Consider the following 26905-nt stretch of genomic DNA (forward strand, 5'->3'; position numbering starts at 1 on the left):
CGTTGAGCCGGAACGACACAATGTGCATGCAGATCTCATCGCGAATTCTGCAATGCCCCATCTTTTCGCTTATCCCCGCGCTTCCCACATTGTATGACCTGATCTCTAGAAGTTGATGGGCTGATCGTAACTAGACAAAGCAGCCTCTTTGAAGGCTAAACGGGGGTAGACGGTCAGTACTTGAAGATCGATCAGTCATCACGGACGTACCCTCTGACAATGTAGGGTGAGCATGGCATGTCCTGGCAATGTCTTCCGCAGACGCCCTGTATTCAATGGCAAGAGTGGCAGAAGCGATCATTTCACCAGCGTTGGGGCCTGATCAAATGTGAGCCTGAATACGCAAGAGTAAGCTCTCGGGCTTACCGATAATATGACATCCGAGGACCTGGTCAGTATCCTTCTCGACGATCTAGAATGCCTTGTAAGCTATTATATGAACCAGATAATTAGGTCAGCTTACAAATTTGACGAAACCGCTAGGGGCATCGTCAGCAAGCTTGCTAGTCGAAATGCGGCTCGTCACTCACTCGGCATCCTGATTGGTCTTGGCTCGAGAGTTGGCAGCGAAGGGGAATTTGCCAATCTTGTAGTTGACTCCAGCGGCCTTGAGCTCTTCCTCATTCTTTCCAACCCAGGCGACTTCAGGGTGGGTGTAGACGACAGAGGGGATAGCGTCGTAGTTGACGTGTCCGTGTCCGTGCTTGATGATCTCGACGGCGGCGATACCTGGATCAAAGTGAGCTGAGTCCAGAGTGCCAAGGTATCGACTACGCACCCTCCTCCTCTGCCTTGTGAGCAAGCATGGGTCCGAAAGTGACGTCTCCAACGGCCTTGACTCCCTTAGCAGACGTGTTGAATTGATCGTCGATGACGATTCGGCCTCGTTTGTCGAGCTCGACCCCAATGGCCTCGAGGTTCAGGCCCTGAGTGACGGGTCGTCGACCAATAGCGACGAGGACGACGTCGCAATCGAGCTGAATGAATGTGAGCTCTTCTTGACCTCTGAGAGACTTTTAGCTCACAGTCTCCTCTTTGCCTCCCTTTGCAGCTTCAACCTTGAGCTTGATGTTGTCTCCGTCCTTCTCAGCTCCCATGACTTTGGTGTTGAGCTTGAACTTGAGACCCTGCTTGGCGAGGATCTTCTGGAACTGCTTTCTGGGCGAGAGTCAGCACGAGCTCAGGCCCTGATAGTACCAGCACTTACCCGACCTCGCCGTCCATTCCAGCTCCTACAGCTCCGAGGTACTCGACAACGGTGACCTCTGCACCGAGACGAGACCAGACGGATCCGAGCTCGAGTCCGATGATACCTCCGCCGATGACGACCATCTACAGACACGAAAATCAGCGAGTGATTCAACTGATCTTGTCTTTTCTCACCTTCTTTGGCACCTCTGTGAGGTCCAAGGCACCTGTACTCGAGACGATCTTCTTCTCATCGATTTCTATTCCAGGGAAAGGAGTGACTTCACTTCCCGTCGCAATGATGACATTCTTCGCTTCGACTTGTGTGTCTCCTCCCTCAGTCAGAGACACGTCAATCTTGGAAGGCGAGGCGAACGATGCGGCTCCCTTAATGTAGTCGACACCGTATTTCTTGAACAGGTAAGTCTCGATACCTCCGGTTAAAGTCTTGACAGAGGATTCTTTAGCAGCCAACATGGCTGGCAAGTTGAGTTTGACATCTCCGACATCTATTCCCCGCTTCTTCAAGTCGTGTTGAGTTTGGTGGTAGATGTGGGAGTTGTTGAGCCTGCATTGAGAATGAAACTCATCAACCGACCGCACCCTTTCTGATAAATGCCGTAATCCCAACTCACATGGCTTTCGATGGGATGCATCCGACGTTGAGACACGTTCCACCCAAGCTACCTCGCTTCTCAACACAAACGGTCTGGACAGACAGACGTCAGGATCTCGTTGTACCCTTGAGTGGGAATTGCACTCACCTTTAATCCCAGCTGGGCGCTCTTGATCGCCGCTACGTATCCTGCGGGACCACCTCCAATGATAGCCACATCGTATGGCTCATTCGCAGTGGCAAGTCCACGCGACGAGCCAAGTGGGACAGTCCGTATCAGGCCGCGGGAGAGAGAGTGGGAGGATGAAGGATTTGTAAGGGGACGGAGGAGGTTTGAGGACTGATAAAGGCGATCAGTCAGCAAGGCTTCTTTCGGGGCTAGACGTGCGGGATACAAAGCGATGAGATACTAAGATTCAAAGTCGTCGATCTTCTGTAAATTCTGCCCACGCATTGCGCGAGCACCTCGCATCCGCTTAAACACTCACCATTGGGGTTCTGGTGAACATGGTGATATGTACCGATCAGGTGTGCAGATTTGCTATCCGAAACAAAGCGATGCCCCCTGAGCTTGAGTTTGAGATAGAGCGCTTCGAAGTCAGTCGACAAGCTCGTGGCTGTACTGAATGTACACCTTCGATAGCAGAGAAGCAGATCAACAAGGATGTTGGTAGGACGGCAAAAAAAGGAGAAGGAAATGCGAATTGTTCCCAAAATCGACCTTGTTCCGGTCCACCCGAAGAATTCCGCTGGGGGCGACATTTTCCAATAGATACATATGAAGGCAAGATCATGTTGGGGCCCTTGGGTCATCACAGCGAGCATTGCTGAGTGATCAACTCAGTCTCAGACTTGTACGGATGATCTGGGTCGGGAGATCAAGCACATCTACTATACAATCATGCATATGATTCGCTCTGACCCATATGGGGCACCCTTTTGAACTGTTCCACCTCGGGAGGTGATCAAACTTGGACTGGAGAATAGATTCAGCATGGGATGTATAGCATGCTGTGGCTCTTGACTCACTGGGCTTGATCTTGAAATGAAGGGATACCAGGGAGAAGATGAAGCACTGCATTGAAAGTTGAGCGAATGTCGGACGCGAAAGCACAGTATGGTCGCTCACCTTCAAGTCCTGGACCAAATAGTAGAACACCCGCAAGCCTTCCGCATCAGAGCTCTCATTGACATCTGCCAGAGACCCAATCTTGGCGGTCTACAGTGGAAGAAGTCAGCGCTTGAGACTCGAGCCAGTGTAATCTCCAAGTAATGATGTGTTCCGGGACCATTCATTCGTACGGAACCCACCTCGAACGATATGTGATCCTTGTCGACTCGCACTTCCAGCTCTTGCCTTCCTACGATGTTCTTCTTCGGCCAAGAAGCGTCGTCTTCCCTACAGAGCGAAACGATTCAGTGTGCCTTGCTTGCAACAGTGATGGACATTTTCCCACTTTGTTATCTCGCTCTCCCGGATGATTCTCTTCAACTCCTCAGCAACGGTCGCAGAGACATACACTACGTGGATTCAGCACAATATGTCAGGTCACGGTGAGGCTCTGCCGTGGATGTTGGAGGTAACCAGGAACAAGTCGACTCACTCTCTTTCCTGATCAGCGAGTCGTTCCTGTAATTTGAGTTGTTGGCGTATCTGATACGGCCTGTTTCATTCAGCACAGCTCCCCACACCGATGACAGTCTTGCGCCTCACCATGAGCGTATTCGAATTCCAGAAACTCGTGGCCATGCATTCCTTGATGCCCGGTGCTGTGGTCAAATCAGTAAGGATGGCTGCATAGACTTGGGGGCTTGTCAAACTGACTAGTATCTGCGGAAGACGAGTCAGTAAGGTCTGATGATGCCAAGTCCAGCGACCTAGGTGATTTAAACTGCAAGACTATCGACTCACCGGACATAGAATGGATCTCTCTCCAAGTCTGTGGACGCCATGTTGGACTGAGGTGTAAGGAAAATGGGTCGTGTCAGAGCCTTTTTTCGACGCTCGCTGGTCTTTCCCTGAAGCGGATATCACAACTTGCTCTGAAGCCTTTCGATAATACAGTACGTGGGCGAGTGAGGTAGTTCTAGATTCGACTCTAAGCTTGGATAGACTAGCGAAGACAGCTTGTCAATAGATTTCTGAGCGGAGCAGCAGGGCTCGGGGGAGTCAAAGAGGTCCACGTCATGTTCTTTGATAAGCAGATTCCAATGAAAATGTAATGAGCTTTTATCCCGTCACAGCGGGATCAAAAACCACCCTTTTCGGGGTCACAGATAGTTGCTTCGGAGTCCCGGGCATCAAATGCCCATCATTTGCGAGATCCCGATCAAAACTCGGAGCCTCGCTCCATTCCGACGACACTCACCTCTTCTCAACATCTGGCCTGACAAACATGGGCAGCCTATATCCTATTCCAGCAGGCATATCTCTCCTTCTGGCTGTACATGGTCTACGTAAAGGCTCACTCTCCGAATCAGGGGCCATCTCCGCGTTCCTCGTTGGATACGGACACTTGGCAAACCCGACCAAGGCTTTCGGCGTAGCTCTCATCGTGTTCTACTTCATAGGCTCCAGAGCGACGAAGGTGGGTGGCCTCTGAATCATCTCGCTAGAAACACCCACTGGAACTGATCTCTCTCTCTCGCGACCCAAGGTCAAAGCAGAGATCAAGGCGAAACTTGAAGATGGGCCGGATCCCTCTAAACCTGGAGGCAACAGAAATGCCATGCAGGTGGGGGGGAAAAGCCTTTTTCCCTCCAGTCAGGAGACTTACCCATCAGTTTCATAGGTCATCTCGAATTGTATCCCTTCGCTCTTAGCTGCGCTTTACTTTAGATTCGGTCCACTATCACCAGTGAGCCAAATCCGCCTTCTTCCAAGGATCCAAACCCAGCTGACCCTTGCTGGCCATCATGGCAGAGTGAACGCCTCACGCAATGCCCAGTCGACGGTTTACAGAAACAGCTCATATACCTCGCGTTAGGGTACGTCCATGCCTTGAATATCTGTTCTCGACTGATATATCAGCCAACTCGCGACCAACTTTGGCGACACGCTCGCTTCGGAACTTGGTATACTATCACCCGTCCGGCCGCGATACATCCTCACCGCACGATCAGTCCCACCAGGGACAAACGGGGCCGTATCGACTTTGGGCCTGCTCATGTCTGCCCTAGGAGGAGCCATCACCAGCCTAGTGATGATCTTGACGCTGGTCATTGAACGAAGGGCATGTAAGAATGATTTGAGTTGGGCTTGGGAGATGCTACTTTTCGGTATGGGAGCAGGATTCTTCGGGAGCCTCGTGAGCGCGTCTTCCACTTTGCCCTCTCATCCTCAATCTCCAATTTACCACCCCATCCGTAGCTCGACACAGTCCTTGGAGCGACCTTACAAGAAACAATGTACTCGACAAAGGACAAGCGCGTGCTCACTGACCATTCGAGTCGGTCGACGAAAGAAGCTGGTCTCAAAAAACTGGGTTTCGGTCTAAACGTCCTCAGCAATTCTGGAGTCAACTTTGTCAGCGGAACCATCATGGCGGGTCTGGGATGGCTTTACGCCGCTTGAGGTAGATGAATGCAAAACCAAGACAAGCATGACAGTTGGCGCTCATAACAATGCAGTCATTTAATGCAGCGGACCCTTGCCATCGTTCGTCATGAACATTTCCGCTCTCCAATCTCGCTGCGCCAAACGTTTTGAGATACATTTCAGTTCACATGAGCACCATCACGATCACCATCTCCCGATGACTGCCTTTGCCCGATTCATCATCTCTTTCGTCCTTCGTTTCCTATCGTCCATTTGAGCAGCTTGTGTTCGGAGCAGATATGCCGAGACGAACCTCTCCACCTAATTTTTAATGCGAATGAGCCTCGTCTCATGCTAACAGCCTGCTTGCACCACTCACCTCGGCTAAATGTATAGAATCTCTTTCGTGAACCCAGAGATCAGCCAAGACTCCGGCCTCTTCAGCGTAAAATTCTCGCTCTTCGTCCGTCTCGGCCTGAGGGCATATTCACATCAGCCGAGTCAAACGCAGGGAAGATGGGTCAGACCCACCTGATCGTGAGAGATCATGACAACTTCCCAGCACTCCCTCATTGGCACACCACCTTCCAACATGGCTCGTGTTATCCATCCCTCTTCAGCCGATGATCCCAGTAGCAAGGCTTCGCTGTACACTACACCGATGACAATGTCTTCTCATCTTCAGCATGATCCCTTAGGAACAACAGCAAGTAGCTCACCCAGTGGCGCCGCCTCAGACGGGAAGTATCGCCTAAATAGCTCCACTACCTTTTCACCCATCGCAGCGTGCGGCGTCGGACCAATCGCGGCGTTCTGCAACAGTTGTCTCCAAACCGCTTCGCATACGTCGTCAACTCGCGTATCTGCCGTCTTGAGAATCAAGAGGATCGGCTCGTATAATCGAAAAGGTCTCGCAAAGTTTTGATACAGCTACAAAACGCAAATCAACGTAGACCCTAGCCTCGGGTTCGTCAGACTCACCTCGTCTAATCCAAGAAGATTGGTGTTGAGCTTTGCAAGCACCTCATCCTTTTCCACTCTGGTCATATCGGGATGCCCTTCGATACCCCGGCCGACCTCCTGCTGCACTTGAGCGACTTCCAAACGTTCTTGCACAGAGCTGATGAATTCAACATCGTCCGCTCCAACCGAAGCGGCAGATTTAGCAGAAGTGAGTGATTGAGCGAGGTAGTACACGCGGTCCGTCAAGGTCATAGGGCTGGTCCGGTAAGCTTCCTGGTCATCGGAGATATCGCGAAACGCACCTCTGTCGTACGGCCAGCTCGTGCAGTGCTTTCGCCGCAAGCAAATACTCCCCACTTCGCGCGTAGAATTTCCAAAGCAGATCTCTGCGATCCTCTATATCGCTGCTGGTTTCTTGCAGGTATTTCTCGATGAATGGTGTGGCATACTGTTTATGGTGAGTCGACCATCAGAATGCGGATGCTCTACTCACCTCGAGAAGCTGTTCTTGGCGGTTGGTAGCGACCTGCCAGTCATAAAGGTAAAAGTGGAACAGCTCGTCGTCGGAATTAATGGCCAAAGAGTACGCGTCGTCCCGTTTCGCCTCAGCAGCGTCGACTATGAAGAGGTACCCGTCAGTTTCGGGATAGCTCCTGAGACTGCTACGCCAGCCTTACCATATCCCTGACCATCGTTGATAGCCTGGTTTAGAGCTTCGTCGTACATCGCCAATGTCTCAATGACACAAGCGTAGCACTCCATCCGTTGCTCAAAGAATTGCTTCCGGGCATCTTGAGGATGTCTGCCATCGTGGACGTAGTCGAGAGCGCGATCTTGAGGGTCCAAATTCGACGCACAATTTAGTCCGAGTTCGATAGCGCCAGGCGCATACTGCAAGGAACGCATGCGCTTGGTGATCTCGCCGATGCGCGGGAATATGGCTGACCCAGCACGAGATAAGAGTCTGCGACGGGGTGATGAGTCTTAGATGACGGCGAATTTGCAACTCGGCTCACCGAACGGCTTCTCCTAAGGAGTCTGACCGCTCCGATGGATCCCTGGATCCCTCAGCACGACGCATGCTCTCTTCCGCCTGACAGCCAGGTCAACAAATCGCAGCTGCACTGCCCCTACACCATCAACTCACCTTGTATAGCACCACATCGCCGGGCTGGACAAATGTCCCGCATCGCTGTTGCAAGATCTCACTCAACGTGTCGATCTAGGCCGCTTTGTCAGCCTCCCGGGTCATTTTCAACGACCTTTCGCTCACGCCAAGCTCTTGACCAATCTGTTGCTCGATCAAAGCAGTCACCAATTTCTTCGCAATGTCCTTTCCGTTGATACTGCAGACCAAGTCTCTCCAAAGGAGATTGCTAAGAGACGACTGCAAAGGTCCATCACACCTGCACTGCGGTCAGTACAGTTCTCATTGGACCCCGCATGACCACTCGCCTCGCTATGATTTCTGATATCCTGTAATCGTTCAACAATAGGATGAATGAAATGGCCTCTATGGCCTGGTTGAGCAGTTTTTTGAGCGCTTCCACAGATGACTCTTCCTGATCCCAAGCGAGTTTGATATCACCTTCAGCCTGCATACGGGGAAACGGGTTGCTATGGGCGGGAGGCGGTGAGTGTACGCCAGCGAGATTCGCCCAAGCCGACTCACTCGTTAGTGTATTGACGTAATTGCTCCAACTTTGCTTGAACGTCCAGAAGCACTGACTCCCCGCATCCTAGAACCTGACGACTAGGCGCAGAAGCAGTCGCGGCAGTCGAGAGCGTCACTTTGGAGTCCCAGATCGGTCGCAGAAATCTTGCCAACGTCAGAGCCAGTCCATCATGTCGTGGAGAGTAGAGGATCGATTTGCCATTCGCTCCGTTGATAACTTGAGGAGCTTGAGCGTTGTGCATGATATGTGAAAGGGCCGAGGTGAGATCCTGGTTCTTGATGCTTGTCTTGGCGCCGAGCGTGATGCTCATAGCGGCTAGCTGGACTCGACCAAAGCTGCGTCGAAGTAAGCGTGCGGTCACCGGACAGCTGTCAGAACATGGACTCACTTTGCGCCGACTACTTCCGCTGCGTCTCGTTCCGTCTCCAACCCCGCCGACAACATGTCTAGTGGTCTACTTTGTACCGCAAAGAATATGCCCCCAGTAGACAGGATGATAAAGCTTCTAGACTCTACGTTGGCTTGCCGAGCCAGAGGGGCCAGCGCGAGACTGTTGGACTTTCTCAGTGTCGAGGGCAGATTCGCAGGGTCTGTCTTTGGAGTCTCCGCGATGGTCCATATAGAGCTTGCAACTTGTTCCGAGGTATGCCATTCGGCCATATTGGCAGCCGATGGATCCTGGAAACCGTTCTCTTTCGCAGCTGCCAGACGGCCAGTATGAGGCGTGATCATGTGGAGAATACTGGTTGGAGTTGGCTGAGATGTATCCGTTTGGACAGCAAAGACCGTCCCGGACGAGTAGAATGTCGATTGCTCTAATTTCAAATTCTGAACAGGAGGAGGTCTGCGCAGAATTGGCGTGCTTCCGAAGTATTGTAGGTTGAAATACGCACGCCAGCCTGAGAGATGATCAGCGGAATCGCACCATTAGCCGACTCACCGTTCGAAGCGAAGACTACTAGTCCCAACCTTGGACTCTCGTGTATGCCGACCGGAGCCATCGAGATGACTTTGAACACAGTGGAATCAGGACGAGAATTCGAATTGAGTCGCGCGTATTCGGCTTGGAAGTCGGCGAGTAGGCGGTTGTACCTGCCCCGGGTGATATAGTCTGTACCGCTAACGTCTATCCACTCTATCTCCCCTTTGGTATGGTATGTGAACAGCCGGTTGGCGACAGGATCGAGAGCAAAGTTCTCTACGCCTTCTTTGCCTGAGTAGGACAATCAGCGTGGAACACGGTACCACTCGCACATGACTCACCTCCTGATCCAAATACCGATGGCAAGATGTAACCCATGCCCGTCGCAGTCTTGTTGGTTACTCGAACCTTGGCTCCACTACCGAAGAGCCATGAAGAATCTGTGGTATAGTCCAGCTCGTACAGGTCCTTGTTCTCCCCTCTCAAGAACACTCTGCCATGGTTTGTCCCGCTGATCTGAAGCATGGCGGTAGGCAGGTCTGCGGTCAAATTCGTAGCATAAAGATTGAGCTCGCGAGAAGAAGGTCGTGAGACGCCGATCAGTGTGACTTTGGAGGCTGTGCAGATAATGAGGACGTGTGTGATGTCGTCAACGAAGACATCTGCGGAGAGCGGTCAGCGCAGGCGGCGATGTTCCACACTCTCACCCTTTCTCGCTTTGACCAATCCGACGGAGACGATGGTATCCGCTTGCTCATCATATCGATTGAAGTCCCGTCTGAGGGCGAGGCGAACGAGCGTCAGTGCTAAATTGAGGTGTCAAGCTGCCCGACTCACCCATCGGTGTAGTCCCAGAGAAACAAGCGGTTATCGATTGCGAACCATGCTCGGTCGATTTCCTCAAATAGGCCCATCCGGGCGGTTAGATGCTTGTCTGGCCAGGTAGTTAGCGTACAGCTTCTACTTCCTGCAACAAGTTTGACCCACAGTTGAGCTCCTGATGGAGTGCATCGGGGAGGGGAATGTTTCGAGTGATCTTCATGGGACGGAACGCAGCAGCCGGACTGGGAAGATCCACATAGGGTCTTTCGTCTGTGGTTGAGTCAGCTCATCCGATTTCCTAATGCCCTATGGGACAGCTGAACTCACTTGGCTGTGTAATAATGTCCATCAAGTCTGGACTGATCTCGGAATCTGCAGTATACCCTCTCTCTACCTTTGTCCTCGCCTTGGACAAAGGTCCATAGATGGGATCATCACCAGCTCTATATTCGTCCAGAGGCTGAGGTCCCAGACTCGTACCGAGCAGATTGGATGATGACGAATACGAGTTGTATCCAACAGTCCCATATGACCTTTGACCGTTCTGAACGCCCCAAGATCCTTGACCCTGCGTGTGCTGCATCATCATCGACTGCGAAGGCTGTTGAGGTTGATTCTGCTGGGCTCCAGACCAAGACTGCATCGTCCCTCTTGACCCACTGCCAGGTTGACTCTGATAATACGGTTGCATCTGTTGATCCTGATGTTGACCTTGATAGGGAGGTCCTGATGAACCTTGAGCTGGTGGATTGTATCCTTGTTGTTGTTGGCCATACGGATTTTGTTGAGGATACTGATTGTTTGATGAACCACCATACTGATGCGAGCTTGAAGATTGTTGCATTCCCCAGCCTTGTGATGGATTCCCACCAGCCTGGTTCGGATTACTCGAGAACTGAGAGTTCATCCCGTTCTGCTGTGGCTGTGAAGAACGGCTGATGGAGGAGGAAAGGGACGACAACATGATCTATCGGTGTCGTTGAAAGTTGACGAGAAAAGCCTTCTGTCTGCCTCCTATGTGAATCCAGCCATACGATTGTACAGATCTCTACCTCACGCTACCCAGCGCGGATGGCAAGAAGCTGCTGCGAGTCTGGATTGCAGAGCACAGTACAGCCGGTCTGACCAGCGATGCTTGCTTGATGATGCGCTCGCCATTGAATTTTGGGCTGGTGTTCATTGTGGAACGCGCATGATTTTGACTGACGAGTGTGGCACTTTGGGGGAACCCAGAGAGCTCGCTCCTGGTAGACCGCTTGCGTTGGAGATGGTGCATGCTGCGGTATCTACGGCAGCGGGCCTCGTAAGCAATACGTATGCGCGCTGGACAAATCATGGATCGATACTACTGATGCGAGTGAGATATCGAGTGCCATTGTGATGATTTTGGCTGAAGTACACCAATAATGACTGATACTTCAAACTCCACCCGGCTGAATGTCTCTCAAAGCTGCCTGTCGCGAACCAAGGTGCCCAGCCGTCCAGCCTCTCCTAATCGTGTCATGTCACTAAGTGACGCATAAATCGCTATCAAATCCCAAGTGCAACTGCCCAAACCTATACACATTGTGGAATCCTCGCCTTCGCCTTGAGTATGATGATGACGCGGGACCGGACTGACGGTCCGCTGAATTCTCCAGCTTGCCTTGCTATACTTCTCACGCCCGCCTGAGACTCCACCTGCTCACCTGTGCATCTCGGGCGAAACGAATCCACCATTCAGATGACAGACACATGTGCAAGGTAGAAGGGAGGAGGAAAACGGAAGAATCTCGGAGGAAATGACCCTTCTCTCAACTCCAGCCGGTCCGGTCCGATTCTCCCGCTCCGAAGACATGTTTTCCCAACAGCAGCCAAAAAGTTGGTTAGGTGTACTACTCACTGCGTCGATTGTAAGAACGTGTCCACAGAAAGGTCAATGAGGCTTGCCTGGATCTTGTCTTGGACGTTCTTACTCTGGACGAAAGTCATTTCAGCTTCCATACAAGAGCCATTCAAGATGTCCTCGTCCACTCCATTCGTCCTGGCTTCAAGCTCATCCGCTCTCCCGATCTTGCTCGATTCGACCGACTCCAAAGCCGTACATATTGCCGCCAACAACTTTGCGAGCGATATTCATCGTGTCACTGGAGCCAAGCCAGATGTTCATGTTGACGCTCTCCCATCAGGGTCTAAGCAAGCCATCATCGTCTGCACCGCGGGTTCAAAGCTCGCTTCCAAGCTGCGAGCAGAGGCGTTGGTCCAGAAAGTCGAGGGCAAATGGGAGTCATTCCAAGGAGCAGTATTACAGAGCCCTGTAGACGGTGTGGAGGAATCTCTGGTACTGATAGGATCAGACAGGGTGAGTTTTACTCGTGACATTGAGCTCCGGTGCTGACGCGACACATCAGCGGGGGGCAATTTTTGCCATGTACACTCTTTCGGAACAATTTGGAGTCTCACCTTTCCATTGGTGGGCAGACGTGCCTGTACGTCATCGTGACACCCTGTCGATCGACAAGTCATTCACTGTCGGTCACGGTGAACCGACTGTCAAGTACAGAGGTTTCTTCCTGAACGATGAGCATCCTGTCCTGTTCAATTGGGCACGACAACGCTTCGGAATCGCCGAGGGGCCACCATTCCAGGTTGGACTCTATGAGAAGGTGTTTGAGCTACTGTTGAGATTGAAAGGAAACTACCTATGGCCCGCGAGTGAGCGAACGCTGACTCCAAGAGGCAAAGCCTTTATACTGACATTTTTGCAAAGTGTGGCACAGCTCATTCGCTGTGGACGGTCTGGAGAATTTACCCCATCCTGCTAGACCTGGACCGAATCAAGAGCTGGCAGAGGAGCATGGTGTGGTGATGGGAACTTCACACCACGAGCCGATGAGTAGGAACCAGAAGGAGTATCATGATTTCGGGCATGGAGATTGGGACTTTGATACCAACAGAGAGTTCTTGGAGGAGTTCTGGACTTATGGTGCGGACCGAGCAAAGAACTGCGAGACGCTATACACTGTCGGTATGAGAGGGTAAGTCTGGCTGCGCCTATTCTCCGCGTATAAAAGCCGTCGCTGATCAGCCCATCCAAGTGACGGCGATCTTGCCCTGCCTGGGGCCGATATTGAACGACTACAAACCATCGTCAAGGCTCAACAGTCGATACTTAAATCATCTCTCGACACCTCCAACCTCGACTCTGTCCCTCAAATGTGGGCAATGTACAAAGAAGTCATGTCGTACTTTGCGACGGGTCTTCAAGTCCCCGAAAACGTTACACCTTTGCTCAGTGATGACAACTGGGGAAATCTCATGGCCATCATGCCAGAAGGCGATCACAAAGCCGGAGGAGGAATCTACTATCATGCAGATTACGTTGGTGATCCGAGAAACTACAAATGGCTCAGTACAGTCTCCTTGGCCAAGAGTGAGTGCAAGGTCCCTCTGCTGAACGCCGCAGACATGCTCATTGAAACGCTTCAGTGTGGGAACAGCTCAATCTCGCTCGATCATTCAACACCAAGAACATTTGGATCCTCAACGTTGGAGATCTCAAAATGCTCGAAATCCCTCTCGAATGGTTTATGAGTCTTGGATATGACTTTGACCGAGCGACCTCAACCGGTCTCCAAGGTCATCTCACTCAATGGGCCCAACGGGAATTTGCCCTCGATCAGAAAGCCGCGGCGGAAGTGGCGAACATTATGGCACAATACTCGGTGAGTAGTGCTGCGGAGAGGCGACGCTGACTATGATAGATGTACGCTTCCCGACGGAAGGCCGAGCTCGTTGACAGCGACACTTATTCGTTGGCCACCTTCAATGAGTAGGTCGACCTCACAATTGACGACACGCTGACGTGCGACAGAGCGGAGAGGGTGCTTGCCGAGTGGAACGCGCTGGAGGGACGCACAGAGCAGATATTAATGAGCCTCGATCAATCCACACAACTTGCTTTTGAGCAGCTTGTTCGGACACCCATCAGACTGCAGACCAATCTCCAGCGGATCTACATTTCAGGTCAGTCTGAAAGATCAGGAACATCGCTGAAGGATCCCTGGTAGCCGCCAAATCCATCCTTTACGCCTCTCAGGGACGAACGGCCGCCAACTTCTTTGCTCAAGATGCCATTGATTGCTTCCGAAAAGATCACGAGATCACTCAAGCTTTCCACAAGCTGAACGATGGCAAGTGGAACTTGTAAGTTGACCCCTGTATCCCGTGTGTAAAAAGTTCCCCCTCATTTATCTCTCTTCAGCACACTTTGTCAATCTCACATTGGTTACCAATACTGGCAATCACCCACGCGTAATGCCCTCCCGCCAATCTCCTTCGTCCAACCCTCGCCGTCTTATATCAATATTCTGGGCCCGATTCATACTAGATTCACCGTCGAGGGATCACTCGGTGCCTGGCCAGGAGATAACAAACACAATTGCCCACTCGGCTACAACTGCCCTGATCCCGTCTTCCCCCCTGTCGACCCATACAGTCAAAAACGATGGGTCGATGTCGGCGCGGCAGGGACAGAGGATATCGAATTCACGGCCAAAGCTGTTGAAGATTGGGTCGTGGCTCATCCCTCGAACGGGACCGTCAAATCGGACGGAAGTGGTGATGTGCGCGTTTGGATCAGCGTCGATTGGTCAAAATACCCTGGGAAAACGAATGACAAGATGGATGGGCACGTCGATTTCACTTCGTCCGACGGCACCAAGATGACCGTGACTTTGCCAGCTGTGCGAGGTATTGACATCCCATCGGACTTCAAGGGTGCTATCCAAGGGGACGATTACATCGTCATGGAAGCCATGAGGGGAGTCTCAGAGTCTGTCAAAGGCGCCAGTGGGATCGAGCATGCTTGGAAAGAGATCCCATTCTATGGCAAGACGTACTCTGGTATGACCATCCTACCACCTACCCTTGAGCACTTTTCATCCAGTGCGGGTCCAGCAATCCACTATGATTTCTTTGTCACTCATCTGGATGACCTTGCCAACGGTAGCGATGTCAGCGTGACCTTGCTCTTTGGACCAACTCTCAATTACATCCTCGGATCGAGATTAGAAATCAGTGTACAAATGGATGACGGATCTGTCCAATCGGTCAGGCCTGTACCTGAATCTAAACCTGGAACCGTTCCGGACGATTGGGAGCAAGTCGTAGCGAGTGAAGTCAGGCAAGTCAGAATCCCCATGGAGCTTGGCAATAAGGGTAGTAGCGCCATTGGATCGCACCGCCTGATAATCAGAGGTGTCAGAGGTGGACTGGTCCTAGAGAGGGTATTGATCGATCTCGGAGGTATCTCAAGTAGGGCTGCTACGTACCTTGGACCTCCGGAGAGTCATATCGTTGTGTAGGAGGCAGTCAGCTATAACATATGCGAATATCGACGTTGCACTCCCTTCGTTACGACATGAAAATACATAATCAGTCTCCTGGCGGGATTCACTTAGGACCAGCATGCGATGAAGTTTATGGTACACACAAAGTCCAATGCTGATATCTACAACGAAACGTTTCAATCAAGAGGCGTTTATCGTACAACTTCTTCGTTCTCTCTATCTCAATTCCCCATTATATACACCTGAGTCAGACGTTGGAAAGCCGGAATACACTGGGGCACGACAAGTGTCGGTCAATTCAGACACACGCTAGACAATCACTCACCCCGTTCGAGGCCATCTACTACTCATCCCTTGCACCAACTTGCTCCGGCACGCACCTCCGACCCTTGAGCACGTAAAAGAGTCTGTAGAACATCAGCGTCTCTCCATCTGTCACCCGGCCCTCGACACGCACCTCCACCTGATAGCTGCAGCGGTTCGAAGCTTGTACCCGCGAGCCTGGAGCTCAGCCACGCAGGCCTCAAGGGAGTGCTTGCTCCCCTGTCCATCTTCATAATAACGAAGAATAATCTCATCCTGCGATAAGTCAGTGAAAAATCCATCTCAAAGGGGATATGTACTCGCCTCATCCTTCGTATACCCGACTCTGGTATGTGCTACTATATCACGCGCCACTTGAGCTCGACCTGATGTGCCGAAAGCGCGCAGTGAGGCGATAGTTTTCGCTCGGCCAGACTGATGTGCGGCTATCGTGGGAATATCTCGAGACTTTTCTTCTTGCGGAAGGTTCGTGACCTCAGACTTCATTGATGGCTGTGCTGTGGCAGTCCTGCGCCTCTTGAAGCTCCTTAACATGGGCGGAGTCTCAATCTGCCTCGAGCTCACACTGCTTCGCGTGCGCTCCCACGGTCCATGGTAGAATTGATCTGAGAGGATAGCGGGCCGGGTAATCTCTGGCTCCATAGCTGCGATGGGGTCAGGCGATCCTTCAGCATCTCGATTGGTGAAGACGCCTTCAAATAGAGCCGAGACTGAGGGGTCCCGAGATAACATGTTTGTTTTGGAGGGTCCGGCGGTAGGTGTCGGTGAGCGCAGGCATGGCTCCGCGCCGTCTTCCACGAGATCGTCGACTGGGTGGTAGTCCCCAGGAGAAGAGGCTTTGAGTGTGGACCGCTTTCGCTTGCGGCCCCGAGACTGCATAGCAGGGTCAGCATGACGGCCGGCAGGCAACGCTACACACCTTCCCTGCTGTCAATGTGGCACTTTGATTCTTCGACGTGCCACTTCGAGCTCGACCGGTCGGTGAATGATTGTTCGCACTTTTCGAAGTTCCAGACACCGCGAATGGCTTCAAAGCAGGTTTCTGCTTGAACTTGGACTTTTTCTCCGCTTGAGATGAGGAACGCTGGTTGGATGATGCAAGTCAGCGCAAACACCTCCATCAAGACTCGGTACCGACTCACCAATTTGGCAAGAGAAGCTTCTCTGTCAAGTGAATCGAGTCGCTCTCGTTTGATTTCACGTTCCTCTTGATCGGTCAAACGCCCTTTTTCTGTCATATCCTCATCCTTCGATGCAGTGATATGCATCTCCGTGTCGCCTTCTCCCTGTGAATCACCGATAGATTCCTCGAATCGAGTCTCAGCGACCTCATTCCATAGGATCAGACCATTCTCAGCAGAGATCGAGCCTAGAGAGACTTTAACATCATCGCCCTTGCCCACCTCTGGCTCTGCTAAAGGATCTTCCATGACTTCTGGAGTGGCACTAACACAAGGATACGGAGTGGCTACCCTGGGCACCTTTCGTGTCTTGTGATCTGGCGTAGAAGGAGCTTTGACCGGGGACGGACTTTCAGCTTGAGATGATCGCCTCACACAGGGAGTCGCCGCCTGGTCAACCTCACCCGCCGCATGAGATCTGGATGCCTTTGATCCTGGCGAGCCGCTTCTGTCGTATAGTGGAGTGTGAGGTGAGGATGTGTTGAGAAGAGCTTGCACCGGAATCGCTGGGCGAATGAGCCTCGTCAGGTCCGACGAGAAGTGAGGGCTTGATTCAGTCTGGATCTTGAAGTCCGCGGAGACAGACTCATCGTCGATGGCCGAGGTCACCATGTCCTCCTCCTCCCCGCGAGGCGTCTGAGGCATCCAATCGGCAATCGACTCAGGAGACGTCGCCGCATCATCTACTGCATCGAATACCTGAGCCGCTGAGGGAATAGAGATGGGGCGAGTGGGACCTTGGTCCGACCTGGAAGAGTCGATCCGTTGGCCCCTTGCGGGCGACGGACTTGACGGTGGGGAGGACTCTTGGGTAGGCCGGTTCCTTGCAGTGCTAGCCGTTATCTCATCGTTCAAGACGGTCTCAGCGGTCTGGAGCTGTCAGCGGGCAGATATGACGACTCGATGTTCACCTCTTGTGCCAGCTTGACTTCCATCTCGGCATGTACCTCTGGTTGCGAACTTGCGAGCCATGATCCCAAACGAAGCGAATGGGCGGCTGCGAGTTCGATGCCAAGGGGTGTCATGGAAGTAAGGGGCAGAGGCTGCGATGTGGTTCCATACATGTGCTCTTGACGAGTTTGCTCCGGGATATCGCAGCAAATGAGAGGTTCATTCTGGACGGTATTTTGGCTCGATGCCAAGATAGCGACAGCGGTCTGAAGTTGAAGTGGTCGGTCAGCGATGTGAAGGAGGGAGTTCCGCTCCCGGCCCGACTCACTGGTTCTACCTCTTCGCCTTCATTATTCGACTGCTCTGGATGCTTCGCTTCCAACTCCTTAACTTCTTCCAGCCTCGCAAAAATGTCATCGATACCCGCTTGAAACTCGAAAGACTCGTCGATGTAGATCCCGAGTTGGCCATCAGGTATCATACGAGGTCGACACAGAACGGCGTTCGCAAATCGATCCTGTCGCATCTCGACGGGTAGAGAAAGTGATGGATCGAGCTGCCATGAGAGGGTATGACTGCATCCTTCGAGGGGACAATTCTCGAGTGGGCAAGGGGAAACATTGGCCAAATCCAAGTCTAGAGGTAGAGGCGTGGAACTTGTGTCAAAGTCAGCGAGAGGGGTATGAAGGTAGGATGGGTGGATAGTGGTCTCGCTCAGGGAGGCACCTCGAGCGCTGCTGATAGTTGCAGACATGGCGGGTGGTCGAGTCGGATCCAACAGACCGAGGATCGGCGAAAGCGAGGTATGGCCCTGAGTGGTCGACTGCAGGGTGCTTGTGCCAGTCTGAGACGACTTCATCTTCGCCCGACCGGCTACTACACCTCGGCTTGCTGGTCAGCCTAACACACACTACAGTGAGCTATAGAAAGTCATGGTCATAAGGAAGAATGTCAAGTGGAAGTCGAACACCACGAATCCTAACTCTCTAAGCGAGTTTCCCGAAATTTCCAAACACACATACACACATACACACATACACACACACACACACACACACACACACACACACACACACACACACACACACACACACACACACACACACACACACACACACACACACACACACACACACACACACACACACACACACACACACACACACACACACACACACACATACACACACACACACACACACACACACACACACACACACACACACACACACACACACACACACACACACACACACACACACACACACACACACACACACACACACACACACACACACACACACACACACACACACACACACACACACACACACACACACACACACACACACACACACACACACACACACACATACACATCATCAACATGTCAACACATGGCAAATGGCGATCAGTGCGTAGTGGATATGGCCACCGTTGAACGCGTTCATTCGCGTGACGCGTGAGAGACATCTTTTGTGGTGAGTACAGGTCATCAGTGACCTTGGACGGCGAGTAGCTGAGGCCGTATGCATATATCCAGTAGCACCGGCAATGGCACCTCATACCATGCTCCAGTGAGATGACACGTCCCTTGTAGGGTGGTGTTGCTCCAACCTTCACTGTTCAAGCTGGGCGAGGAAGCATTGCAGCCTGATAGACGAACAGATTCCTCAGGGCACGAATCCTCTGTGAGCTTCACCTAGTCATAATGCCAGAGTCCAACGTGTCCGTCCATAGTGCCCGTAAGTCATGCAGCCTCTTGGACTGGGCGTCTGCGTCTGGATTCTCGGTCAATTCCGATTTCGAGGCTGGCACAGTATTTATCCAGAGTTTATCCAGAGTGGAGTCGGGGTTCAAAAAGATCTCGGGTTTTGCGACTAGGCATCCTCTTGAGCATTGTATGTTCGAAAGGGGCCAAAGTAAGAGCCAAGACGCTGGAACACACTCGTGTGGTATGAGTGAAATGGTAGGCAGTACGAGCGAGCGAGTGAGCCAGCCAGTCAGCCAATAGTCCAATCGACCAAACCACCTCGAGCTGACCTGAAGCGATCTTCCGCGCATTCCGCACCTGAAAAAAAGAAGCGCGCCCTCAGATTTCCAATCAGATTCTCTCGGGGCATCTTTCTTCTCTTGGCTTTCGGATAAACTGTGGAAAAGACGGAGTGAGTAGACGAGTCCATCGGGGCTTCTCCAACTCTTCTCGCTGACTTGAGAAGACCCAATCAGGATCGTACTGCTGGAAGGCGGTAGTGTGGAAGAAGGTATATATGGGAGAAGAGCTGAGAATTCCATCGGCAAAGGGTATACATCATCATCTTGAGGCTCGCCATCCAAATTAACATCTTGGAACCACATTCCTTCTCATCTCATCTCAACACATCATCTCTCCCCTCAGCATGCCATCAATAGAAAAGGATACGCCGATAGGTAGCCCGAGTGATCCTCCACTCCCCTCACCTTCCCAGCTCGAAATGCCTTCCTCTGCTCCCATCGAAGCGCATACAGCTTCAGGACCATCGTTGATCATTGCGACCGAACATGACCCGCATACCAGGTCACTCGTCTTCAAGCGTCTACGCAAGGTCCTGCCGTTACCATCACCGTTCATGGCCAATTGCATGTTGTGAATCATTATCATGTGTCGGTCTCTCACACACCTTTTGCTGATCTCTTTTTTCCAGAGCCACACTCTTCTGGGTCATGATTCTCGCTGGATGGAACGACGCAAGTCAAGGACCACTCCTCCCCTCACTTCAAGACTACTACAACGTCAACTACCTTGTCATCTCCATCATCTGGATCGGAAACTTTACAGGATTCATGACGAGTGGTATATCGAATGTCTTTCTCACAGACCGATTCGGATTCGGGATCGTCGCTCCGTTCGGTTCAGCCATGCAAGGTGTCGCCTATATCCTCATGGCAACAGGTGGACCATACCCTTTGTTCGTAGTGGCCTACGTGATCAACGGATTCGGTCTTGGTCTCCAGGACGCACAATGCAACTCGCTAGTGTCGAGATTGGACAATGCAAATACGAAAATGTTCCTCCTTCACGCTTTCTACGGTCTAGGAGCTACCATCTCACCCTTGGTATCGACAGAGTTTGTCAAGCGTTTCCAGAGTCAGGTCTACCTATACTTCTGGGTCTCACTGGGCATGGCAGCGTTGACGGTCACCTCGCTGGTGCTAGTCTTCCGCTTAAGAACAGAAGACCAGGTCGTCGGAAGGCGGAAAGATCCCTTGGCAGTCGGCACAGAAACGGTCGCTCAGTCCGGTGGTACTTCCGCGGAGATCGAGTCTGATGTCGAGCTCAAAGCGAGACCCACGGGTGATGTCTCGGCCCACCTCCCCACGCCCGACTCCACCTCTGCTAAGGAATCCAAACAGAGAGGTGGCAGTAGTGGCAAGATGAAGCGGATCATGACGACACCTGCTGTCCATTACATGGCATTTTACATCTGTATCTATGTTGGGGTGGAGGTCACGTTGGGCGGATGGATCGTGAATACCGCGGCTCAAAGCTCTTGCTGACCTGTCCAGACTGAATTCCTGTTGAGCCAGCGCGGAGGCAACGATAATGCCGGATACGTTACCACGGGCTACTTTGCTGGCTTGACCCTGGGTCGAGTCATCTTGATACCCGTTACTGGATGGATAGGCAAGCACAACGCCATTTATGTCTAGTGAGTAGAGTAGATGCCTGCATTACCGGCTAGGCATGGCCCTGACTCTACGTACAGTACCATCCTCGCCATCGCCCTAGAGATCATGGTCTGGACGATTCCAAATCTCGTAGCCAATGGCGTGTTCTTCTCCCTCATCGGTGTAGTCCTCGGACCAATGTACCCCGTCGTCATGATGGTCGTCATTGAGGTTTTGCCAGGCGAGCTTCAAGCTGGTAGTATAGGTTGGATCGCATCGTTAGGTCAAGCGGGCAGCGCCATGATGCCATTGTGAGTCGACAACATGGGGTCTTCTTTGTCCACTGCTGACATCGAGAATAGCATCACGGGAGGTATAGCCAACAAGGTGAGTCTTTCACTATCTCTCACAGAAGGGGAAAAACCTGACCTTGCTCGCTTCAGCACGGTGTGTGGATCTTACAGCCGCTCGTCATTGCTTTCATGGGCTTCTCTCTCGTGTTGTGGTGGTTGGTCCCGAGACCGAAGGGTTTGAGAGTGTAGCATAGCAATGGTGACAGTGTAGATTTCTATAAGATGTCTCTTTTCTCTCTCTGTGTGTGTTGTGTGTGTATAGGCATCTTGATCCATTTCGGGGGAGAAACATTTTCGGACCATTCATCGTCTGACCCACACGCTTGGGAAAGAGTCGTGGACGTTTCGCTCCTTTGCAGCGTCGTGTTATCCTCCATCAACCTACCGAGGATGCGCCACTGGACACGTTTGAATCGGTCACTTAGCCGAATCTCTTTGATGATTATTTTATTTCCGGAAAGGATGTCCCCCCCCCCCCCCCGCGCGGGTCACGCGCCGCTCATCCCTTCCCTCGTGGCCAATCCCCCCCAGTCTAATTTTATTAACCAGGTCTCTAGAAACAAAATCGAAAAAGAAAAAGAAAAAAAGAGAGATCTCGGAAATATGGCAGGTTAGTATCTTATCGATCTGACCCATCAGATCTCCGGATGAGACACAAAGGACTCAACCGCATCTCATTATTCTCAGGACACACACACAGAGACACACATCCGTACTAATCTAATCGTATCGGATCAACGGGAAAGGGATGTCTGGCGACGTCATGGAGACCCTTTCCCAATCTCAATCACCATCATCATCATCATCATCACCAGATCCATCCGGTTCAGCGAACCCACACAGTGGACCTATCCGTCAAAAGTTTTCAAGGTCAAAGATCTCATGTCTAAAGGTGGGTCCGATCAGACGACCCCGGGTCGGCGGCATCTACAGAAGACAGAGTCCATCGTATTTGAACTGACTGATTCACTCTGCTGCGCTTCCAGTGCCGATCTCGTAAAGCAAAGTGCGGCTCTTTACCCCCTGGAGCCTGTGACAATTGTGCTAAACGCGGTTGGGAATGTATCTGGCCAGAAGAAGATGGGAGGACAGCACGTTTCAGACCAGGGTATATCAAACGAAATGACTCGTTACCGTCCGCTAGGAATTCTATGGATGGTCCACCTGGGACTGCGGAGACGACAACCGCGCCGCCTAGGTCAACAGGTTTCAATGAAGCGGGACCTTCAAGGTCGTCTTTGGGCCAAGCTGAGACATCTCTCATGACGGATTGGAATCGGTCCACCCATATGCGCGCCACGTCTCCGGGCATTGCCCCCCCTCCGACCACGAGCACGAGCCACGATCATGCTCTCACTCGCGTGCCTTCTGGCCCTACCCCTGCTCCCCCTCCCCCTCCTCCTCCTCCTATCAGTGCCATTCCTCCCCACTTTCAACATCAGCCCATCGACCTCGATCAATTCGATCAACAGTGGCGTGATTGGATCGTCCCTACACCGGGCCAATCGCCTCGGAAAGATTTACCTTCATTAGGTCTCTCATTATCCGATACCGATGCTTTCCTTCAAAGTTTACTCCAAGCCGAGAGGAGTGATCTTCACGTCCAGGTCATGATTGATGGATTGGCGGAATCGTCTCGTGGAGTCGAGGTGGCAAGAAAGACGGGTGTCATGCGTATAAAGTATAGGAGACCACATGGACGGACAGCCTTCGTACCAGGTGAGTTGGGTAAACCCCATTGGAGTTGCTCTCGCTCGCCCAGATTGACGAATGCCTCAAGGCACGCTCGCGATACCTATCAAAGTGGTTTTACAGCCAAATCAGAATATTCAATCCCCAGCCACTACTTCAAGTTACAGTGGTTCAAGTCAATTCGACCCGGACTTGCTCAAAAATCTTGTATCGACATTCGCCAGTCATTTGGGGACCCAGTACCCTTGTATAGATTGTCATGAGCTGACATTGGCCATCGATCGGGATCCAGCTCCAAGCTTCCTCTTATGCTGCGTAGCAGCGATGGCCGCGAGGTGAGTCTGTGAAGCCAATGTGAAACTGAATCTGTCACAGATTCTCGGATGACCCTCGCTTGTCACTGTTCAATACCAAAGCCATCTCGAATGGCGATGTCTACTTTGACCGTGCCACGTCGATGATCGGTAGCGTTATGAAAATCCCATTGAGAGAAACCGTCATTGGGTTCGTGCTCTTGGCTAGCTGTGCCGGTGAGTTCTGGGTATCCTGTGCGCGGTGCTAAATAGAGTCAGACTCCGTGAGTGGACAGTGGATGCTCGCTGGAGATGCTACGAGAATGGCGATAGACTTGGGTCTACATTTGGTGAGTCTCGCCAGTCATACTGGATCTGAACATTTCAGAATGATCCAGACAACGAAGACACCGAGACTGTCCGACTTAATCGTCTCTGCTTTTGGTCTGTCCTCCTTCTCGACTACACCGTGTCCATCGGCGTCGGTCGATCTACGTCTATCCGACCGAAATCCATCACTCAACAACTCCCTACGCATGCCGATGTCGGTCAATCTCCACTGACTCACGTCTTTCACATGTTCAAGGCTTTCGGTCCGCTCATCAACATGCTCAATTCGGAGGAACTCAAACTTCGCGAACCAGAATTCATGGACAGGCTGAGGGTGGAAAGAGCGTCCATCTTGAGATTATATCAGGATCTACCGCCAGACATGCAATGGACGGGTGAAAAGTGAGCCACCACTATCGCTTCTTAGGACATGGAGTCGTGCTCACTCTCTCGGCCTCGCTAGCCTTCGATACCACCATCGGATGGGTAACGGTGCCATGTTCTTCCATCTCCATACTTGGATCTACGTGATTCTCTGTAGTAGTTCCATGGCCTCTGCCGAAATGACGGGTCCAGCCCAACTCGACAAGCTCAGTATCTCCGGAGCCAAGTTGATCGTCGACTATCTCACCTTCTGCGATTTGATCGATCCAGCTATATACTATGTTCAACCATTTCTTGGTCAACCGCTCTTCACAGCAGGCACCGTCATCATGGCAGGTGAGCGAGGCGACAAAGGCTCAGGCTCTTTTCTGTCTCTCGCGCATTGATCACTGACATCACTGCACCAGAGCTCAATCGATCCAAAGAAGGACCTTTGGACCAAGATGGCAGTACGATGCTCGAGGCCATTGCGCACGCTCAAATCGATACGATCAAACGGGCCATTATCAAATTGTCTGAATTTTGGCGAGGAGCAAGACTCGTCGAGACGGCCATGGAGGAGTGTATCCGGGGTGGAACAGAACGTGACAAGATATGGGTGGAGAATGATTCCTACGCTGTAGAGGTGTATGACTGGAGTTTACCGAATCGGTATAGGTCAGATGGCGCGCAGGTCAATTGAGGGCATGTGGTTGTGTGTAATGTTTTATCGTGTTGTACATGCAATCGATGACGACTAGTACAACGCAAATTCGATACAGATTGGGTGCAGATCCGTAGGGATTTCTTTGATCATGACTTTACCGTCCTTCAGACTGAGGCGTTCTCCAGTGAGGAGCTTGGCTGATTCTAGATCTACCTTGCCCTTCTCTAAATCGAGAATGCCCTCGTCCCCTCGGACGAATGCAAATAGTCTAGAACCCTTCCTGGTCCACCTCACGAACCCATCTTCCGCATCTTCCTTCCCTGACGGTCTAGCGATATTTTCACCGACCGGATCAGAGTCATGAATGGCATCTGCGTTGACATCCATGTACTTTGCCATGTAATCGAGGCATTTGAGCTGCAAAGATGGGATGTTGCCCGCTTCGTCAGGCCCCACATTCAGTAACAAGTTTCCACCTTGAGAGCTGACGTCGACCAGGAGCTGAATCGCTTGAACTCCAGACATGTATTGAGCTTCCGTCTCGAGCTTGTTATATCCGAATGAGAATCCGACTGAGGGGAGGCCAGGGGGAAAGTTTGCCATCAGCCCCAAAGATTCTCTGGAAGAGCGTAAGAGAGATGGTGGAGAGCTCACTTCCTCGAGTGGACTGCCACATCTGCGAATCCTTTGGCTTTTCACCAAGACCGTACTCAACCGTCACAAAGTCCCAGTGGGTATCCCCGTATCGATCTGATAGGCGGTCATCCATCAGACCAAAGTCCCCGATCTAGGACCCTGTCCAAAAGCTCACCATTGATGACTGCTTCGGGATTCGCTCCGTACAGCTTTTTGAGCAATTCCTCAACGCTGTACGGACCCGGCGCCACGCCCCTAGGTCTCACGTTTCAGCATAAAGCTCTTTGAAGTACCTAAACCGAGGCTACATGGGTAGGCTCACGCTTCTGGCCAATTTATATCCCCCCATAAAACATCAGGCTTGTACCGCTCAATTAAATCGGCACATTGTTTCCAGGCGTATTCATTGTATTCGACCGCGTCGAGACCGGGTTTATCGTAATGACCTTTATGCCACGGTTGAGCCGTCGGCCACTTGTGCCAGTCGATGCCGCTATGGGGAGTGTCATGTACAGATCCAAAGGTGGGAAGATCAAGTAAGACTCACGTCGAGTAGTAAACTCCAAATTTGATATGGTGACTCTCGGCGGCTTTCGCAAATTCTTCAATGATATCCCGTTTAGGTCCCCTCTTGACGGTATTACGACCTTTCGTCTCAGGTGCATCCCATAAGGTGATACCGTCCTATTCAAATCCACAGCGTCAACTCCTGCCTCCTTTCGCGGGACCCTCTATCACTCACATGGTGCTTGGACACCGGGACGACATACCTAGCTCCTGCTCTCGCGAACAACTTGATCATCTCATCTGCATTGAACTGCTTGGCTGACCATTGATCTAGTAGATCATCGTACGGTGCGCCGCCAAAGTTCTCTTGATGATACTTTGACGCTGCGTTATCGGGAAATCGGATGGTGTTGAAGTACCATTCGGCATATGGATTTCGCTCGTGCCTGTCAAAATTCGTAGTAGTCAGTGGACGAGTTCGACGTCACCGACTCACAGAATCTCCTCGTCAATATGTCCTAGAGCCCCAGAGAGCTCTGCAAATGCAGGCACAGAATAGGCTCTGACACCAAACGATCAGTCCCTTACGACATGCACAACGTAGTGAGTGACGTGACAACTCACCCCCAATGAACAAAGATACCCAGCTTGGAATCCTTGAACCATTCTGGGACCGGACGTTGAGCAAACTGCTCATAGTTCGGAGCTCGCTTCGTCGCCCAGATATGCGCCATTGTCTTTGGATGTGGTTGAAACGGACGTCGCAGGTGGTGTACGCGACACAGTCAGCATCTTATCGAAATCTACTAAGGTTTTGCATATCCGTGGAATCCGGATATATGCGAATGATTGTGGATATCGGGTTATTATCTACAGATACCCCGAAGCACCGGGTTTCAGGTGTGGGGCCGCGCATGGATCAGCTGGGCTAGACCGATGTGTGTCAGAGCTTATGCTTCGGACGG

The 26905-nt window shown here is 51.8% G+C and overlaps 9 protein-coding genes across 9 annotated transcripts; 3 read left to right on the plus strand and 6 right to left on the minus strand.

The window, feature by feature from the left end:
- Position 1: 1 nt before the first annotated feature.
- BD324DRAFT_635718 (hypothetical protein) lies at positions 2-2476 on the minus strand. The gene is made up of 12 exons (XM_022016835.1): positions 2293-2476; positions 1953-2144; positions 1824-1897; positions 1384-1756; positions 1208-1332; positions 1026-1158; positions 779-977; positions 531-729; positions 464-479; positions 367-412; positions 211-318; positions 2-155 (listed from the first exon to the last, which is right to left on the minus strand). Exons 1-12 carry the CDS (start codon positions 2311-2313, stop codon positions 106-108), a joined length of 1536 nt encoding a protein of 511 aa, XP_021868668.1. The 5' UTR covers positions 2314-2476; the 3' UTR covers positions 2-105.
- A 1-nt stretch (position 2477) lies between these two features.
- BD324DRAFT_635726 (Mago nashi protein) lies at positions 2478-3994 on the minus strand. The gene is made up of 9 exons (XM_022016836.1): positions 3717-3994; positions 3630-3635; positions 3519-3574; positions 3409-3468; positions 3262-3325; positions 3116-3203; positions 2934-3023; positions 2834-2879; positions 2478-2780 (listed from the first exon to the last, which is right to left on the minus strand). The coding sequence occupies exons 1-9, from the start codon at positions 3755-3757 to the stop codon at positions 2770-2772; spliced, it is 462 nt and encodes a 153-aa protein (XP_021868669.1). The 5' UTR covers positions 3758-3994; the 3' UTR covers positions 2478-2769.
- Positions 3995-4099: 105 nt separating this feature from the next.
- On the plus strand, positions 4100-5466 carry BD324DRAFT_635730 (integral membrane protein DUF92-domain-containing protein). Its single transcript, XM_022016837.1, has 6 exons — positions 4100-4392; positions 4462-4539; positions 4597-4662; positions 4728-4792; positions 4836-5112; positions 5175-5466. Exons 1-6 carry the CDS (start codon positions 4201-4203, stop codon positions 5376-5378), a joined length of 882 nt encoding a protein of 293 aa, XP_021868670.1. The 5' UTR covers positions 4100-4200; the 3' UTR covers positions 5379-5466.
- Positions 5467-5546: 80 nt separating this feature from the next.
- Positions 5547-10308, minus strand: BD324DRAFT_583498 (Non-repetitive/WGA-negative nucleoporin C-terminal-domain-containing protein; the record flags this gene model as incomplete). Its single annotated transcript, XM_022013626.1, has 20 exons — positions 5547-5663; positions 5722-5817; positions 5874-6016; positions 6062-6272; positions 6324-6561; positions 6608-6753; positions 6799-6923; positions 6995-7269; positions 7322-7398; positions 7453-7527; positions 7579-7716; positions 7757-7922; positions 7978-8316; positions 8370-8880; positions 8922-9194; positions 9245-9565; positions 9611-9681; positions 9741-9837; positions 9891-9995; positions 10041-10308. 20 exons carry the CDS (start codon positions 10306-10308, stop codon positions 5547-5549), a joined length of 3792 nt encoding a protein of 1263 aa, XP_021868671.1.
- A 1204-nt stretch (positions 10309-11512) lies between these two features.
- Positions 11513-15137, plus strand: BD324DRAFT_635737 (hypothetical protein). The gene is made up of 9 exons (XM_022016838.1): positions 11513-12066; positions 12116-12419; positions 12475-12742; positions 12803-13137; positions 13194-13429; positions 13469-13536; positions 13579-13730; positions 13775-13910; positions 13969-15137. The coding sequence occupies exons 1-9, from the start codon at positions 11644-11646 to the stop codon at positions 15068-15070; spliced, it is 3024 nt and encodes a 1007-aa protein (XP_021868672.1). The 5' UTR covers positions 11513-11643; the 3' UTR covers positions 15071-15137.
- A 524-nt stretch (positions 15138-15661) lies between these two features.
- Positions 15662-18205, minus strand: BD324DRAFT_653188 (hypothetical protein; the record flags this gene model as incomplete). Its single annotated transcript, XM_022018624.1, has 5 exons — positions 15662-16252; positions 16299-16463; positions 16522-17430; positions 17472-17717; positions 17780-18205. 5 exons carry the CDS (start codon positions 18203-18205, stop codon positions 15662-15664), a joined length of 2337 nt encoding a protein of 778 aa, XP_021868673.1.
- Positions 18206-18801: 596 nt separating this feature from the next.
- On the minus strand, positions 18802-20077 carry BD324DRAFT_635748 (hypothetical protein; the record flags this gene model as incomplete). Its single annotated transcript, XM_022016839.1, has 3 exons — positions 19671-20077; positions 18995-19616; positions 18802-18932 (listed from the first exon to the last, which is right to left on the minus strand). Coding segments are annotated over exons 1-2 (602 nt in total), but the record flags the coding sequence as incomplete, so codon positions are not given.
- On the plus strand, positions 19851-24833 carry BD324DRAFT_653189 (major facilitator superfamily domain-containing protein; the record flags this gene model as incomplete). Its single annotated transcript, XM_022018625.1, has 12 exons — positions 19851-20077; positions 20136-20958; positions 20998-21140; positions 21198-21410; positions 21462-21486; positions 22439-23171; positions 23233-23479; positions 23520-23674; positions 23717-23787; positions 23826-24169; positions 24231-24487; positions 24559-24833. 12 exons carry the CDS (start codon positions 19851-19853, stop codon positions 24831-24833), a joined length of 3513 nt encoding a protein of 1170 aa, XP_021868675.1.
- A 54-nt stretch (positions 24834-24887) lies between these two features.
- BD324DRAFT_657772 (putative alpha-L-fucosidase) lies at positions 24888-26760 on the minus strand (the record flags this gene model as incomplete). The annotated part of the gene is made up of 8 exons (XM_022018871.1): positions 26565-26760; positions 26437-26502; positions 26176-26386; positions 25981-26117; positions 25756-25926; positions 25609-25688; positions 25452-25547; positions 24888-25414 (listed from the first exon to the last, which is right to left on the minus strand). Exons 1-8 carry the CDS (start codon positions 26672-26674, stop codon positions 24888-24890), a joined length of 1398 nt encoding a protein of 465 aa, XP_021868676.1. The 5' UTR covers positions 26675-26760.
- Between the last annotated feature and the right edge of the window lie 145 nt (positions 26761-26905).

This window comes from Kockovaella imperatae (genome assembly GCF_002102565.1).
Source record: "Kockovaella imperatae strain NRRL Y-17943 chromosome Unknown BD324scaffold_14, whole genome shotgun sequence".
Lineage (NCBI taxonomy): Eukaryota > Fungi > Basidiomycota > Tremellomycetes > Tremellales > Cuniculitremaceae > Kockovaella > Kockovaella imperatae.